An 18,700-nucleotide genomic window follows, 5' to 3' on the forward strand; every position below is an offset into this window, starting at 1 on the left:
CCAAGAACACACTTCATACATAAGATGGTCCTTGGTATTCCTCCTACTATTCATATCACTGAAACATACATTATAAACCTTCTTTCAAGAGCCAATTTCCTCTACTTCCAGATATAATCAGTCATGCTGTTCTAAGACTGAGTACCCTCCTCCTTCATATCTGAAAGAGATTACACAATAGAAGATGCCAGAAGGTCATACAAGAAGTTCCTAGCCTTCAAGTCAACTTTAAGTGCTTTTTATACATTTTCCCTTTTAATTCACTTCAGTGTATAAGAAAAATTGGCATGCTGACTTGCTTTTTGCATTAGATATTACATCACCCATTAGATGGACCTGATTACAATGCTTGCTCACACCAAGTCACAGTAAACCAAGAGGGACCACAGAGGAAGTCTGGCAGTACTTTCAGTTTAAATGAGAAAACATTTTAAATATTTTTGCATAATAGTGCCCTGAAAATAGGATTGTAACATATTGCCAACCATGTACTTTCTAAGTAGGCAGAATTGTCATTTCATGTTTGAGCACACATAGCTACTGTAACTAACTTTTTATCAGCGGACTGCTGTGTTGTATTAATTTCACTGCTTAGATCACTCTTTCTGTAATCCACTTTGAAAAGTTAGAATTAACAGATGTGCCTGCATCAAAATTTTATGAGAGTTACTTTTTTCTGGGCTGTGTTCCAACTTGCTTGACAGATTTCTCCTCTGTGTAAAAAAGTAGAGTCCGTTGTAAAGTAGAGACAAGCAGCACTTTCTGGTTGTAATCCAACTGGACAATTGAAGATGGCTCTTCCAACACCAGGCTGGAGTTGCAAATACCCTTTTAAAGATACATGCAATTAACAAGAGTCAACCTTTCTAAAAATATAAAGTAATAGCTAACACTTCAAAGAAATTAATATGCCCAAGAAAGAGAAAACAAACAGACAAAAGCTTTTGAACTACTGTTGCACAAAGTTCACTTAATGAATGTGGAGTTCCTTTACGCAGACAAGTGGGGAGTCAGATTGCGTGTACTACAGTGGCACATTAAGAAATTCAATTTCTCTTGGAATATTAGCTAGCATATTTCACTTGAAGTCAAGAGAAGCCCTACAACACATTTTCTTCCTTCTTCTCCACTGCCAGGTCATATAATGCTGAGACAATTGTTGCACTTGGAGATGTTAAACCTTTTTGTCAAATCGAATGAGGGACAGTCATAGGTAAATCAGGATGGCCGTTGTTTAAACTTTTCTCCCATATATAAATTCAAGTTAGCATTTATTTTGTTGACGTCCCAGGTCTGTTTTAATTAACAAACCATTAGAAAAATTCCATTTACTGGCAACATGCTAGAGTCACCCAGCAGAGCCCAAGCATTATTTTCATTCTATATTCTAGACCAAGACGCTGAACAATTCTGAAAAAAAGTACTTCATCAATATAGTGATTCAGCAATGTCGCATCATTCAAGTGTACCCTTTCCAAACAAACAAGGAGAAAGTACCGGCTGAAATCTGAAGGGAGATGTGGATAGTTATTTTAGACAGAAACGTGGTAAAACGGGAAGGAACACCACTTACCTTTTTTAATAAATAAGTAAAAAAAAAAAAAGGCAGTCGTGAAGGATACCCAATGATTGTCTTGCTGGGTGTGTGCACATCTGTCCAAGTGTACGCATACCAATAAAACAGTCCAACTAAATACATGATACTAAGCAACTGACTAACTGCTAAGTATTTAAACACACAAGCATTTTTTCAGAAAATTGTAAATGGGAATTAAGGTCTCTATAATAAATGCTCACCTGGTCTAGGTCTAAGGCAGAGTAGACAATCTTCCCTTTGTCATCTCCAGAGAATAATTTCATTCCATTGGGACTCCAAGCTAAAGCTGTAATGCTACTTTTGTGGATACCAGCAACATCAAATCTCCGAAGCTGTGAAACAATACCAAAGCATTACAAGGAGGGGAAGAAAAAAAAATAGAGACACTAAGCCTATTCAGTGATTCTGACTGATAAATCAGAGATCAAGTACAAAAGTGCAGGTCATTCTTATTTTTATTTAGTACAAAAAACCTAAACAAACAATCAAAAATTCCACCATCAAATATCTCAGCCAGTTATTACAAAACAGGAATGTCTCAAAAGCATTTTTGATTTGTAATGAAAAGCATGCTTTAAGATCATTGCTTTTATAAGTTTAACATATGAAGCCTAAAACATATTCACAGATACTTCATCAGGCAAAATTCTTTGGTTTTCACTATTATAACAAATCACAGTAACACTCTACAAGGATTTGCCACACTAAACCTCACAGAAGTTTAGCCAAATGCAAAGATTTACCTGTTTGTTTCTTCCAGGTAATGAAGACACAAGCTGAAAAACTGCAACCCGACCTGAGGCTGTACCAAGAGCAACTAGATCATCGAAACAACTCAACAGCTTTACAAAAGTAATAGATTCACACTTCCCCTGTTGAAACAAACCATATATAAAACTTACAAAGTTAATGAGAGACAAACAGCAGCTCAATTCTGAGCAACTCAGCTTCACTAGAAGAAGAGAAGAGTAAAAGTTAGTGTTTACCTCAAAATTGTATTTTTTCATCTGGTTTAAATGTCTGCAGTAGAGATACAGCATTCCAATGCTGCTCCCCACAGCAATATAGTCTCCATTGGTATCAAGTGCTGTGAGGTATACCACAATAGAGCGAAAGCCTTTTTGGACCTTTGTAGGAATGGCATTGAGAAGATAATATAAAGGACAGAACTCCTTAAATATAACCGGTGAAGCCACAGATGCCATAGCAAGCATTGGCATTAGCAATTTTAAGGCTGAAATAAACACATCTACTTGACCACATAAGGAAATCTGAAAGACAAAAAGACATGTCATTAACTTCTTGGAAAGAGTAAATGGTTAACAGAAACCCACCATTTAGCAAGTAGGGATGCAGAAATTCTCAGTTTTTGTTTTATATGAAGAAAAAAAAAGTTAAACTCTTCTAGTGAATGTAAGTTCTTTTCAGAAGAACCTTTTTCTTAATAACAAGCTTATTTCTTAGGTTCAGCCCACATTGAAGGATATACAGGAACCACTAAATAGGAGATAACCACTTTTTCTTGCAGCTATGAGCTTGTCAAAGTTGAGTTCAAATGCAGTATTTCTTCTCATCTGCCTAGTGAAAGAACCGTGAGGGCTCTGACACTGAACAATCCATGCAGTATATTTCTTCATCTATCTAACTCCACCCTCGATGCTGCCAGTGTTGAAAGCATGGGATATTCTCTGTGTTAGAGACCACAGTAAGATCAGAGTGTCAAACTAGTACCTATGCTCAAGTCCTTAATGCCCCGCACCCCAAAAGAAAACATGGTTGAGAGAAACAATTCAGTTAGAGCTACATCTGCTATATAATCAAATAATTAAAAAAAAAAAAAAAGAATAGTGTGGGAAGAAAGGGGCAATGCAAAAATGAAAGAAATCCCAGTTTGACAAACACAGGAAAATATCCATGTAGCAACTGAATTTAGAAAGGTAAGGAGCAAACAGAAAAAAGTACCATATGCCTGTGTTTCCCTTTATGGTTAAGCAAGTAATTTCATGCTGTTGAGTGACACTGTATGTATACCTAGGGGACAATTCTGGTATCTTTCTAAGAAAAACAGAACAAAGATTCTGTTTGCCTTCTTCAAGAAAAAAAATTCAGTCAGAGCTCATCACTGGGCTCTTCAGAAAAAGCTGATATGACCACGACATACGTAAAAATATTTCAAAACTTTAATTAAACCCAGTAATTTTTCTCATCATGTGGCGACAGCCTTGACAAGAACATTTCGCAGCAGTAGCTGTTCTCCTCACGGATGACTTCGGAACACAGAAAAGGAAAGAAACCTTCACTTCTTGAATTTTATTTTGCCCCGAGCAAGTCTGATTAACAGAATGCCAAAAATACCTGCAGTTTTCCAAGACAAGGATTTTGGATTTCTATAAAGAAGAGTTTTCTATGGTTGTTTAAGCACGTAACATTGAAGTTTTTCATAAGCTTCAGCAGAGTTATAACTTCCTTAGAGAAATTAAAAACAGAAACATGCCAATTGAAGATAGAAACACTTCTAAATGCTCAAAATTATTCTGTAAAACACTCCTACTGCAATTTGTGTGGTATGTCCTATTGTGCCTAGTTTTTATTTCTCTAAGGGTGGTGTTTGGCAGCTTCACACATTGCTTATGGTGTATATCAACTAAATAAGAAAAAATATAGCTGCTCTAGTTTAATAACTCCATTACTGTGAAAAGCTCTGATGTCTCAATTTTCAAACTATTTCAGTCATTGTGCAAGAGGATTGAGCACACTGGCTTTGGGCCCTGCAACACTTGCTGTCAACATACAGTTCCACTAAATCCAAAGGGATTACTTGCATGATATTACCCATTCAAGCCCATGTTAGACAAGACCACAGGAATAAAGAATGGTTACTGGACCCATATTTTATCTGTGTTACAAAAACTGCCAGTAACTAGGCTAGCAGCAGTTATTACGTGTTCTTAATTGTGATAAATTTTACTGCTTGCTAGAGCTTAGAAATTAATTCCACTCTCCTCCAGTGTTTACTACCTCTCATGACACCTATTTCATAAAATATCACAAGGATTAGCTGATTAATGCATCCAAACTATTTTTGAATGAAGAACTCTTTTCAGAGTTGTTTACTAAATTAATAGATAACCTCAGTGCATCACCACTCTTTTGCAATATTTTCACACACCATCTTTTTCCTATCCTATATTTTAGGTCTCCTGCCCTTTCCTTCAGCATTTACTACCTTCTATCTACCGTCAACTAAATAAGAAGAGAACCCACTACTAAAGTCTCTTGTGTGCTGTTCTAAACATGGTGCTTTGCCAGTTTAGTAATTTAACTAGCTGCTGATCTTTTTTTTCCTTTTTTTAAAATAAAATAAAATCCATTCTTTGTCCTGAGTCTCACATGTACAAATCTTCTTCTGTCTAATCTCAACTTCTACCACTTCCCAGCTACTGCCTCATGAATTTCACATATTTTGGTTTTTAAGTCCCCCTTGTCACTCCTACAATTCACATCTGTCATCATCCCAAGCTGCTCTCATAGCTGGAACCAGCTCACACTCCCCAGTTGCCAAAGGACCTTGCAAGTCATCAAATTCATTCTCTCTCTTAGTTTCTATCACCTATCCTTCCAGCTCAACTAAACTGTTAAATACATAATAAGTCATTACAGACTATCGGATTATGGAAATTTCTATTATCCAGAAAAAGACTATTACTCTTTCCTCTACAACAGCCCTATCTGCAACCTGATGATGTTTTGTAAGTTTACACTTAATTTAAAAAGAGAAAAAAAAGAGAGTGTTTGAGAGGGGTTTCCTGCCCCCCCCCCCCCCCCCAACACTGGGAGGAATTATTTCTTGACATATACTAAGTTAAATTAAAAAAAAAACCTGCTGTCAGGTTAGGGTTCTCGCTCTTCATAAAATTTATATACAATCTTATTTCAATCTTCTCTGATGACAAAGTTGTAAAAAAAGAAATTAAGTTTTGTTCTCTATAACCCATTCACCCTGTACAATCAAAACTTGTATTAATAAACCATAATTTCTTGCCATCATACACAAATTGGTTTCATCTTGAGTCGTTTACAGACTAAGAAAACACTTTCACTGCTTGTGTGCAAACATAAAACTGAAAGCTCAAATCATCACTTTACTAAAAATACTGCTAATTAAGTAATTTTATCTACACAAAAAAACGTATAAAGGACTAGAGAATTGCAATATGGCCTATATATTCAAAAACTCTGCACAAACACAATTTTCTGCTTTTGAGCCTAAATTCTTCGCCATCCCCCTAATCACAATTGTGTAGTCTCTTTCTCTTTATTAACAACTTTAAGATTATATGTTATCTGGTTTTCCTACTTTATTAATCAAAGGCAAACCGTGGATATAATCTATTTCCTCAGACAGATTCTGGAATTGGATTTCCATGTTCACTGTGTCAGTCACAGTTACTCTGAAGTATGTAACAGCTGTATAGGGCAAATCAGCTTGTGCTAAGCAGCTATCCTGCAGCAGAGATAAAGTAGAGAAAAATACCTTATGTTGCACATCAAAAACAATCTCCAGACAAAGAGACTCCTTCCTTCTCAACTCACAAAGTTCACAACAAGTTTTTAAATATTGCATTCAAGGCCATGTTTTGAAAAGCAAACTTTTTTTCATTTTCTCTGGTCTCAGAAACAGGAATAAGGCTCAATGCTGCCTAACAGAGGCAACTAAAGTGAGAGAGAATCCTATGGTTAAACAGATAGGCAGTGGCGAAAGGTTCAGTGCCAGGTTATGCCACAGATTGACTGCAGGAGGCTAAAGCTGTCACTGCATTTCTCTGAGCCCAGGTATCCTGCCTCTACAAGACAGACAACAGCTCTGGCTTTTTTATTCTTCGGCATAAAGTTAAGCTCATCAGAGTATGGACAAACTCATATATATGACCACAGCTAAACAACAGTCTCTGATCTCAGCTACACCCTGCCAACTAAAAAGAAAAGCAGTTTTATTTTCTAATACTTCTCAGATTTTAAGCCTAAGGAGCAGGCTACCCGACTGCCACATCTCCAGAGCTTTTCACAGCAAACAGCTGCCAAGCAGAGGGGAGAACACAAATTCACACCCCACTGAAACGAGGAGCTCTGCTTTCATGCATCCTGTTCGCAGGCAGAGGACCAGCCAGCACACAGGTCGCGATTACCCGATTAACACACACGTCGCTTTACACGACTCATGAAATATTACTTTTTTTGGCTCAGAAGAGTTTCTTTTGAAAGAAAAAAAAAACAACACCACCAAACCTAGGTGACAGAGATGGAAATAATAGAAAAAAGAGCACCTGGGGTCACTGTGCATGCAGGTAAGCCACGGGGGGCAGTGGAAACCAGGCTTTACTCCGGTGGTTTGGGACACCCAGTTTCTCTAGGAAACCTTCCTTAAATGTATTTCTATATTCTAGCAGATGTCTCAAACCATTCCTTCCTAACACGCTGCTTTCTAGCACGTGAGGGGCTGCGGCACCTGACAGGGGAGGAAGAACACAGCCGGGGGCTCCCGGACGGACAGCCGGCAACACCGCCTCGCTTTCCCGCTGGCTTTACCTCAGCTTACACCGGATTTACTACCTAGAGCCGGAGCCCCAGCCGGGCCGGGGAGGGAGGCGAAGCCCCTCCAGCCGCTCCGCGGGCACGTAACGGCCGCCTCGCCCCGCGCCGGGGCCCGCCGCCCTCCCCAGAGGCCACATCGCACCCTCACGCCAGCGCTCTCCGAAGGGGAGCCTCCAGGAGACGAGCGGGAGAGCCGGCCCTCTCTCCCTCGCCGCGCCGGGCTCACCCGCTCAGCCCGGCCGCAACAGGCGGCCCGCGGCAGGCCCCGCTTGCGGCGGCTGGGGAGGGGTGCGAGAGCCGGGCTAGACCCTCAAGCAAGCTCCCGCCCATCTCCGCGGAGACGCGGCTCGTTCTCACCTCCTCAGGAGCGCGGGGCGGCCATAGCTGCCGGGGGGAATGGGGGTGGAGGGAGCGAGCGCGGCGTCACCCAGGCCCCGAGGCAGCGGCGGCGGCCCCGGCTGCCTGCGCCGCTCGGCGGGGCCGGGCCTGGGCGGGGCCGGACGTGAGCGCACTTCCGCGGGCGGCGGGGCGCCGCCATGGCGGGTGAGTGCGGGCGGTCTGGGGGCTGCCGGGCCGCGACCCCAGCTGGGCCCTGGGGCCGGCTGCTGCCTCTGGGTGGGAGCGGGAGGCGGTGGGGGGCCAGGGCCGGGCCTGGGGCAGTGGGGAGCAGCCAGAGGCCCGGTCCTGGCCCTGGCGCTGCCTAAATGAGTAAGGTGTTTGCGCCTGTTGTGCCCTGCCAGCCCGCCGGCGTCTTGCTTTCAGATACGGATGTGGCCAGCGCCTCGCTTGTGCCCCCAGGAGGTGCGGGTGAGCCCCGTGCCTTGCCATGTGTGTGGGCTTCACGTTCGTGACCGCTTTTCAAGCGCCCCTGTGGATAAAAGTTAAAACCGGCAAACGTGCGGGCAGGGCGGCGGTGTTCCCACTCCCCCTCGAGCCGGGCTGGCAGCCCCCTTGCTTCCTGGGGCGGGACCGCGGGCGTGAAGGGCGGGCTGGGCTGCAGGTGCTGGCAGGGACAGCAGCTCGCAGCCCTCCCCGGAGGTGATGCTCGTGTGTACGTGGAGGAATGTCTACCAGGTTCCCGTTGCTGCGTGGTCCTCTAAGGACACGTCGTGAAACGTGGGCTTTACGGCCAGCGGTAAAGCACCCACCGTCTTCAGTAGGACCCAGCTTTCTCCCAAACACTCCAAGCTCAGATGTAGATGTGAGTTAATTCAGACGTTCATGACATGAGCACTGCATGCATGCAGGAATTCTTACACGATTTCTTACCATCATACGCTGGATTAGCATTTGCCTATCGTACATTGACAGAAGACTGCTAGGTTGGTCAGTACTGCAAAGCCACTACTGTCCATTTTACATTATCACATCTCAGAACATGCTTGCATTTTTTTAATAACATGGTTTTCTTGTAAATAGTAATAAGGCTGACAGATGAGGAATTAGACTTCATGACTGAAGACAGTTAATGTAAATTCCGTTTTACTTCAACCAATATTCAGCAGTAAAGCAAGGAAATCATTCACACAAACAGCTGCTGGACAGCACGCTGATTTGTTTCTGCATGCTTTAAGTGGCTTGAATTTCTTTATTTTCTCATATAGCAAAAAGTCCTGCTGATGGTACTGCAAGAAGACCTGTTTTATCTGTCAGTGCAAGAAAAATTAAAGATAATGCAGCAGATTGGCATAATTTAATGATGAAATGGGAGAGACTGAATGATAATGGATTTACCACGGCAAACAAGATAGTCAACATGAAGATCAGTGAGCAGTAAGTATGCTAATAACACAGACAAGTAAAGACAGCATAAAGATTGCCTTTATTGAGAAATTAATCTGTTTTCTTCATTAGAAGGTTCTTTTTGGACATGGAGGAAAGAACATGTCAGAGTGGATAAGCTAACTCTTAGATCAACCTCAGCAGTTGCGCTTTTTGGTCACATAAACTGTTTACATTCAAATAATAAATGTCTCATAAAGATTAAAATAGTCTCACAAAGTAATGATATTTGCAGGAAATGGAACATGTTTATTATACGTAGTCAAGCATAATGCATATTTAAAATACTTACAGCATGTACAAAGTTAGAATCTAATCCTATAGATCTCAGCCCATGTGAGTTCCCTTACTCTCTTGCATATTTACACTGAGGATGGTATTACCAAATTTCAGTCAAGTCAAAAGTTCAGCAGATTTTAAGAAAGAAACAGTGATTTATATAGACAGTTATAATAGTGATGATTTAGAAACAAACAAACAAAACCCCCACTTCGGTAGAGCTATTATCTTCATGCTGTAAAGAAGAACCTATAACTAACAGAATTTTGAGAAGAAACTTCTCCAGAGTCCTGATAGCTGAACAGGGTTTGCCTGACAGGGCTCTGACAGGTACAAGCTCAGGACTATTTTGCTGTAATGGTGTCAGATGCTGCTTTCACTCTCTCGCAACTCCCTCTTCCCTGTCTAAGTTTACAGCTTCTGTGTGAAAGTCAGCAAGACAGGACAGGCGTCTGCACGTTAGCTGCCCTGGGTTCACAGTTAAATGTCTTAGATTAAATTGTGCATGAAGGTAAGTTTGTGGTGGGGCACCAGATTGTCAGATGGAGCAGCTGAAGCCCGGGCATACCTTGTCCATTATGAGAGAATAACCTCCAACGCAGGGGCAAGATAAAATGGGAAGAAGTGTTACTTTAACACCTGCAACTGTTTTTTCAAGCACATGCTCTAAGGTAGAGTAATTTTATGTTCCTCTGAAGATCATGGTACCAGCCCCAATTGCTCACATGGCTAGCTATGTCTTGTACTATTTTTATGTAGGAATTCTTGTGAACAGCCTGTGAGAGAGGGATTTTGTAGGATCAGACCACATGGATTTTAAATCTGCACAGCTTGAGTAAACCTACATGCAGTTGTTTACTCTGCCTTATGTTTCTATTTTAGATTTCAAGACAACAAACTGGAGATAGCATGTGATAACAGTGCCACAGAATCTGAAAAGCCAACTCCAAAATACAATGAAGAACTGGACGATTGCTGTGCAGAATTACTTGAGACTTTAAAGCATATGGTAATGCTCATTTTTCAATCTTAGTCAATATGAATCAATTCCAAGTGTGTTCAAGTATGACATAAGGAAATGTCCTCAAGTGTTTGTTGTAAACAGAAAATTCGGATTTCATAGAATCACAGAATGGTTTGGGTTGGAATGGACCTCAAAGATCATCTAGTTCCAACCCCCCTGCCATGGGCAGGGACACCTTCCACTAGCCCAGGTTGCTCAAAGCCCCGTCCAACCTGGCCTTGAACACTGTCAGGGTTGGGGCATCCACAACTTCTCTGGGCAACATGTTCCAGTGCCTCACCACACTCATGGTGAAGAATTTCTTCCTTATGTCTTATCTAAATCTTCCCTCTTTCAGTTTAGAGCCATTACCCCTTGTCCTATCACTACATGCCCTTGTAAAAAGTCCCTCTTCAGCTTTCTCATAGGCCCCTTCAGGTACTGGAAGGCTGCTGTAAGGTCTCCCCAGAGCCTTTTTTTCTCCAGGCTGAACAACCCCAACTCTCTCAGCCTGTCCTCCCAGGAGAGGTGCTCCAGACCTCTGATCATTTTTGTGGCCCTCCTCTGGACTCACTCCAACAGGTCCATGTCCTCCTTATGTTGGGGGCCCCAGAGCTGGACGCAGTATTCCAGATGGGGTCTCATGAGAGCGGAGTAGAGGGGGAGAATCACCTCTCTCGATCTGCTGGTCATGCTTCTTTTGATGCAGCCCAGGATACAGTCGGCTTTCTGGGCTGCAAGCGCGCACTGCTAGCTCATGTTGAGCTTCTTGTCAACCAGCACGCCCAAGTCCTCATCAGGGCTGCTCTCAATTCATTCTCTGCCCAGTGTGTTTTTGTGCTTGGGATTGCCCCAACCTGTGTGCAGGACCTTGCACTTGACCTCGTTGAACTTCATGAGGTTCGTACGGGCCCACCTCTTGAGCCTGTCAAGGTCCCTATGGATGGCATCCCTCCCCTCCAGTGTCGACTGCACCACACAGCTTGGTGTCATTGGCAAATTTGCTGAGGGTGCACTCAATCCCGCTGTCCATGTCGCCGACAAAGATGTTAAACAGCACCGGTCCCAATACTGATCCCCAAGGAACACCACTGGTCACCACTTGGACATCGAGTCGCTGACCACAACTCTTTGAGTGCGACCATCCAGCCAATTCCTTATCCACTGAGTGGTCCAGCCATCAAATCCATGTCTCTCCAATTTACAGACAAGGATGTGTGGGACAGTGTCAAATGCTTTGCACAAGTCCAGGCAGATGATGTCAGTTGCTCTTCCCATATCCACCAACACTGTGACCCCGTGGCAGAAGGCCACCAAATTTGTCAGGCACGATTTGCCCTTAGTGAAGCCATGTTGGCTGTCACCAATCACCTCCTTGTTTTCCATGTGCCTTAGCATAGTTTCCAGGAGGATCTGCTCCATTTTTATTCATAGTTCTTTGGCTTTGAACCTAAATGATTATAAATCCAGTGTGCACCATTTATTTGCTTGATTGGTAAATTTGAAAGTTGGCTTTACATCTGCCTTCTGCTTATAATTCTACTCCTTCCTTTATAAAGTGATCCTCTGAAAATGAGTTGTACAAAAAAAGCATTCTAGAACGGCACCTGTTTTCTGTTTTCTCATACTGAATACTCCCTCTGTTTAGAACAAAACAAATAACAAAGCAGTGCTTTACCTGCCATCGTATCCTTGCAGCTATCTTTGATCAGACATAATGCAGTTATATTTTTCGTCTGCCTACCTGCATTCTCTGTGCAGAACTCCTTCTCTAGAGAGTAGAGTAAGATAATTATTATGTAACCCACCTTTTTTCTGGATACATTGCTAGGAATTAATGTCACCTGTCAGTTTGTCAGGAAACAAAAATAATTTTTTTTTGCCTGATACTTTCATTTAAAATTCTTATTAAAAATAATTTTTCCAGCCTTCTGCCATAGTGGAGGCCCATTAAAAAGATGATAGATCTATTCTTTTATATAGACAGGATACCAGTCCAGTATTTAGAATAAGCAGGAGAGCAGCTAGATTTTCCTCAGATTTTGTTCTGTGGGAAGAAGTAACAGTAATTTGTTGGGTTTTTTTTTTCCCTTGAGGTAGTTTTGCATGCAGACTACCAAGTGTGTTGATGCAATTTGTATTACTCCTGCGTAACAGGAGTCTAAGCAGCCAGTGTTAGATTGGATACTAAACATAGCTACTACAGACATATTTTATTTTTCAGTCCTTATGAGTCTGTACCAGCTTACAGGTTTATAGAAATATCGGTATTTTAGCTTCTTGACTTAAAGATACTGTCTGCAAGCTCCATTTTTTTGTAAATATTAGTCCCCATCAGTAATGAACAAAGTCAGGTGAACATGATGGAATGACCTGTTTTTCAAAGCAAGCTGTTAAATCAGCCTAGATATACTGTCAGTCATAGCTTCAGCTGCTTTTCTCACCTGCTGCTGATCTTTTGAAATCAAATTTAAGTCATCTTGACATGGTAATGTACGAAAGCGTGTGTTTATAGGGCTTGTGCCACGCTTGTTCATAGTCAGCCTGATGTTTTTCCCCAGTAGTAAATTGCTATAGGAGAAACCTAGAGAGAGGTGAAAAAATGAGAGGGTGCTTTAATATATATCTACATGGGAGAAACAAAACAATTATGCAAGATCAGAGTCAGTAAGTCATATCTGCAGTGTTCAGAATTCTAGGGTATTTCATATTAAATCTGTCTATAAATTCTAGCTTTGATTCCTGTCTGGAGTTAAAAAAAGTGAGTTAGAAGTATTAAGACTAAATAGTCTTCAGAAATAGTGTGTTTTAAAAAAATGTTTAAGACTATAGTAGCCTAATGTTCCTGAGATGTTCATTAACATTACATGTTAATCGTTTTCAGACAAAAATACAACTGAAAATGGAAAAGCTTACTTCGACTACTAAAGCAATTTGTGACTTGGAAACATTCCACCACAGAGCTGGTAATTGCACAGCACCCTTCTTTCATACATGGCCCACACCTTACTTCTGTAAGTAAAATATTGATTATCTTAGCTAATTGCTTTGTGTCTTTGATGACATCTAATTTAGGACTGAAAAATAAACTCTTTTGTCTGGGTGTCTTGCCTTAGAGAGAGAGTGTATCTGTCTCCTTTATAATTGACTAATCAATAAACACATGAATGCACCACTTGGCTTAGGGTTACTGCTGATGACTGCTTGTATGAGCTGCCAAACGTTGTCTGACATGCAACAATTACAGCATAAAACTAAGCTTGTCAGCAGCTTACAGTGTCCAAGCTGCAACAGCCACATCCTTTGTAGAGAGAGACATATTTGCAACTTGGTAGTGTTAAGCCGTAGGCTTAACTGACTTGACTTGTTATTTGACGTTGAAATGAAATCCTTGAATGCAAAGAACAAGCTATACCTCAGTTAATTCTCAGGCAGCCGAAGAAAAATTCCTCTGATCTCAATGTCAGTCAAGACAAGTAAAGAAATGTTCAGTTACTGCCTACCGTTAATATCAATCCTCTTAGCATTCACTTGAAGGCAAAAGGTACTGCCTCCCAACTGGTATTACCACAGTTTTAAAACTGTTTGAATTCAAGAGAAGCCTGATTGCATGCAAACTAACTGCCTTCTTTGTGAAGTGAAAGTCATACCTTTGTGAAGCCCTGCTTCTTACTTCACTACCACAAGTTCGCGGGAATCTTATGTATTAGTTTCTGCCAGCTTAAAAGGGTAAGAATGACAAAGACAACTGCTGTCAAAACACTCGTTGTGACTGAATCATTTAGTGATGCTCTCTACTCCATGAAAGATGAAGTCCTCCTGAAGGTAGTGATAGTTCAGGCTAAGTTAGAAACACAAGATCAGTCTCTTTAAAAATAATTTATGTGGCTATTTTTTAGAAAGTCAAACAATTAAAGATTATTACATAAATATATTTTAACCCCCCTACCAGTATTACTAACATAACTAGTAACAATATTAGTTTTTACATTATGTGCTTCAGTTTTGGTCTGTTGTTTTGTTTTACAGTTCTTTTTCACTATTGGTATCACTTATTGGTGGTCATGCATTGCTAAAGTGCCTGACAGCATGTGAGGACATCCTTTAGATTAGCTAAAATCAACAGTGACTCTAAAATGTGAAGCTTTATTTCAAGGTAGCAATTATTGGAAAGAATAGCTATAATTGCTAATTTTACAGTGGGTCCTGAGAATCAATACCACTGCTTATTCTAGAATGAAAAGGGGATTCATGTCAAAATCACAAGTGTATAAAATACATCCAAAAGCTGAGGAAATTGTTTAGCATTTTATATTCTAGCGTAAAAACATTATTAATGCTGTAAAAAACAAGGTGTCTAAATATGGGGAATAGCTTATGTAAGGTAGGGGGTTTTTAATGGTCAAAATATTACAAGTATAATTTAACTTTTAGAGAATTGCTGAAATCGTCTGGTCAATGTGCTTGGTTTTTCAATCCATTTCAGATGAGGTTTCTCTGAAGCTCTCTGAAATGTACAAGAAGGAGCTACAACTCAAGGAAACAATTGTACAAGAAATTGCTCATTCTGCTGACCAGGACCTGATGATGGTCTACTTATCATCATGGTTATACCAGCCTTACATTGAGAACAGCAGCAAACTACTACTTGAAGCCATGCTGCTGGAAACAGGACACAGACAGTGCTAGAATTTCAAATGTTACATGGCTTGCTTCTAATGATGCTTACATGAAATTGAAATGGCAAATTGCAAGGCTTACCAAGTAAGCTGAATTTTTGTAAAACTTAGTAAAAATATTTTTCTCTGTTTGAGTTTATTATTTTGTGTCAGCTGATAGTCCTTTGTCTTCATGGGACAATCTGGTTTTGGTTGCTTTATCCGTTTTAATTGCAATAGAGAGGCTACAGGTAGGAGGCCAAGTCCCCTATAAGCAGAAGGAGGTAAGCACTACTTGGTGGTCTGGGGGGATTAAATGCACATAGACACCTACAGCAAAGAATTTAACTGCTTTCCAAGTCTTGACAGTCTAAAATACCTACATTGTCCCTTTCACCATAGAAATTCATCACTTCTTGATCTTTCGTGGTTGGTTTTTTTTTTTTTTTTACATGACTTAACAGGGCTAGTGCTTTTGTACTTGCTTTATAAATGGGGAAAAGGAAAGGAAAGCACAAAAGGCAGGATCCAAAAGTGGATCCAAAAGGATCCATATAGTTGGGTATGTGGTTCTGAAATGCTATTGCAGACACTGGTGTAAATTCTGGTTTGGTTTTGATTATATTGTGGTTAGGTACATCACCCTTCAAGAGTGATCTAAGCCTGAACTAACACAGTGGGAAGGTTTAGTACAACTCACCGTTCCATAGTCATTATATGGGGAGATCTTGTCTCTTTTAATTCATTGTAACTTTTTTCTTTTAGAGATGTTTCACGAAAGCATCTGTTGAATAAAAACAAGACCTGCTTCAGTCATGTCCTTATCCCATATTGTTTGCTTCCTGTCATAGGGCTCAGTGAGTTTTTCCTTGGATTACTGTTTCTGATGTCAAGTGGTTTCGGTTTAAAGGTGTGCCCCTTCTGTATTTTTGGTTAGCAGTTTACCTGACAAGAATTGGTGGCTCAAATTCTTGGTTGTCTTTTTCATGCTGCTTTCTTGGAAAAGAGAGTAGAGAGTGTGTGCAGGAGAAACAGTTAATGCACAAGCTAAATGCTGAAGTGGAATTCAATACCCTTATTTGCTTTCATGCCTAAAGACATAACAGTCACTGCAGCATACTGTTATGTCAAACCTGGGTAGCATGGAAAGGCTGTTACACTTACCCAGCCTTTAATAACTGTTAGCTGCTATTGCAAACTATCACTTTTCAGAAAAGTGTATTACAATGTGGAAACTTTGCAGCTGTGTCATCAAATTTTTAGTTAAATTCCTAATGTGTAGTGAATTTAGGCCTTCTGCTTACTTCATTAGGGTTAATAATCTAAATTCCTCCCACTTACTGATTGCCTGTATGACCCGTTCCTTTATAAACTGTTGATTTAGATCTCCTATTTCACACAGTTATGTAGTTTCTAAGTGCCGTTGACTCATTGTTGTGCCCTGACAGATGTTTACCTTTGATGCTCCTTGAAACAACTATTTGAACTAAAAGACAGTAACACGAAATGCACACTGCTGTGAAATGGCCATAATGGCTGTGGTTTGACACTAGAAAAATCTAAAACAGTGAGAGATTCTGGAACAGATTTCTGATAGGAAAAGAAGGGTCACTTGCTTAACTAGTTCCAATCTGAAACCCCATAAGCTTGGTAAGGGAAATATATGAGCTTCCTGTAATAATGGAACAGAACTGGAAAAGTTTTCTCAACATGTTGCTCTGTTCAACAACTAGGTTGTTTCTGACAGCTTAATAGCATTCTATTCTTACCCCAAATTTCTAGCATCTAAAAAGAAATTCTGCTGTAGCTGAAGGAGAATACAATCAGTTATGAATAGCTTTGTTGGGTTTTATTATTTTTCTGTGCAAGCGTTCCGCCTAGTTTAACAGCCACCTTAATTTATCTGAGTAGGGCCAGACCCTTGTCACTATGGAAACACCTTCATACTTGAAAAATATTTTCCAGGGAGAAAAGGTTGGTTCACTTATAGAATTGTTCTTTTAAGATGAGAGTAGGTGTATTGTATTTCCCAGCATGTGCAAATCAATAGGGAAGGCAGAATTGAAACAAATTTTCATTTTCTGCACAGGTGGAAAGTGTGGTTTGTTCTTGTTTTTAGAAGAAATAAGCTCTTCAGGAAGGAGTCTTCATATTCACAGACCCCCTTGCTCATTGACTGCTATCAGACACAGGAAGATTACTGCAAAATCATTGCAGAAATGTTTTGCCATTATAGCTCTAAGCAGTTGATTGTTATATTTGAAGTCCTCAAATGTAGCTATTAGACAGTCAGTACAAAAGAGTGTAATAAAGAATTGCTCACTGCAGTTGAAAACTGAAAGACCAGCAGAACCTTGCTTTGTACGGTATCTTCATTTATAAGGTAGGCCTGTATCCTCTGACTGTTACCACCTCCTTAAAAAAGAGGAGAAAAAGCCCCAAACAAAAACTACACCATAAACCCAACCACCAGACAGGAGCTCAGTAAAATATGATGACTTCTTTCACATCCACACATGAAATGTAGTGTTTTGGCTAATCAAATTACTCTTCTAGTTAGGCAACCAAAAAAAACTAGCAAAAACCAACCAAACAACACCAACTATGTTAAAGAGATAGATACAGTAGAGCAGGTTGTTTCATCTCTAAATTGCCCTCTCTCTTGTTTAGATTCAGTTTTAGTCTAAGTTTTTCCTCAGTAACAAGACCATGAAAAATCAATGTTCATACTTAAGAACAGTTCTCCTGCATATTACAGGTCTTTTCAGCTGATTTGTCCAGTTACAGAATCACAGATTCACTAAGGTTGGAAAAGACCTGTAAGATCATCAAGTCCAACCATCAACTAACACCACCATGCCCATTAAACCATGTCCCACAATGCCTCGTCCACACGTTCCTTGAACACCTCCAGGGATGGTGACTCCACCACTTCCCTGGGCAGCCTGTTCCAATGTCTGACAACCCTTTCAGTGAAGAAGTTTTTCCTAATATCCAGCCTAAACCTCCCCTGGCGCAACTTGAGGCCATTACCCCTTGTCCTATCACTAGTGACTTGAGAGAAGAGACCAACACCCACCTCTCTGCAACCCCCTTTCAGGTAATTGTAGAGAGTGATAAGGTCTCCCCTCAGCCTCCTCTTCTCCAGACTGAATAACCCCAGTTCCCTCAGCCGCTCCTCATCAGACTTGTGCTCCAGACCCCTCACCAGCTTCGTCGCCCTTCTCTGGACACGCTCCAGCACCTCAATGTCCTTCTTGTAGCGAGGGGCCCAAAACTGAACACAGGATTAGAGGTGCGGCCTCACCAGTGTTGAGTACAGGGGGACAATCACTTTCCTAGTCCTGCTGGCCACACTATGTCTGAAACAGGCCAGGATGCTGTTGGCCTTCTTGGCCACCTGGGCACACTGCTGGCTCATATTCAGCCGGCTGTCAACCAACACCCCCAGGTCCTTTTCCGCCAGGCAGCTTTCCAGCCACTCGTCCCCAAGCCTGTAGCGTTGCATGGGGTTGTTGTGACCCCATTGTAGGACCCAGCACTTGGCCTTGTTGAACCTCATACAATTGGCCTCGGCCCATCGATCCAGCCTGTCCAGATCCCTCTGCAGAGCCTTCCGACCCTCCAGCAGATCAACACTCCCTCCCAACTTGGTGTCATCTGCAAACTTGCTGAGGGAGCGCTCAATCCCCTCATCCAGATCATCGGTAAATATATTAAACAAGACCGGCCCCAAAACTGAGCCCTGGGGGACTCCGCTTGTGACCGGACACCAACTGGATTTCACTC

General features: G+C 41.3%; 2 protein-coding genes across 2 annotated transcripts in view; one reads left to right on the top strand and one right to left on the bottom strand.

The window, feature by feature from the left end:
- TECPR2 (tectonin beta-propeller repeat containing 2) overlaps positions 1-2,844 on the bottom strand; it is a 38,706-nt gene extending 35,862 nt beyond the window's left edge. The window contains exons 1-4 of the mRNA XM_059819341.1: positions 2,584-2,844; positions 2,341-2,469; positions 1,798-1,929; positions 671-828 (exon numbers count right to left, since the gene is read on the bottom strand). Of these exons, the coding sequence (XP_059675324.1) occupies positions 671-828; positions 1,798-1,929; positions 2,341-2,469; positions 2,584-2,817 (653 nt within the window). The 5' untranslated portion in view covers positions 2,818-2,844. The remainder of the gene's footprint in view (positions 1-670; positions 829-1,797; positions 1,930-2,340; positions 2,470-2,583) is intronic.
- Positions 2,845-8,351: 5,507 nt separating this feature from the next.
- On the top strand, positions 8,352-15,347 carry CINP (cyclin dependent kinase 2 interacting protein). The gene is made up of 5 exons (XM_059819806.1): positions 8,352-8,390; positions 8,794-8,962; positions 10,133-10,259; positions 13,138-13,267; positions 14,740-15,347. Exons 2-5 carry the CDS (start codon positions 8,886-8,888, stop codon positions 14,940-14,942), a joined length of 537 nt encoding a protein of 178 aa, XP_059675789.1. The 5' UTR covers positions 8,352-8,390; positions 8,794-8,885; the 3' UTR covers positions 14,943-15,347.
- The last annotated feature ends 3,353 nt before the right edge of the window (positions 15,348-18,700 follow it).

Source organism: Gavia stellata, chromosome 7 (assembly GCF_030936135.1).
Source record: "Gavia stellata isolate bGavSte3 chromosome 7, bGavSte3.hap2, whole genome shotgun sequence".
NCBI classification, from domain to species: domain Eukaryota; kingdom Metazoa; phylum Chordata; class Aves; order Gaviiformes; family Gaviidae; genus Gavia; species Gavia stellata.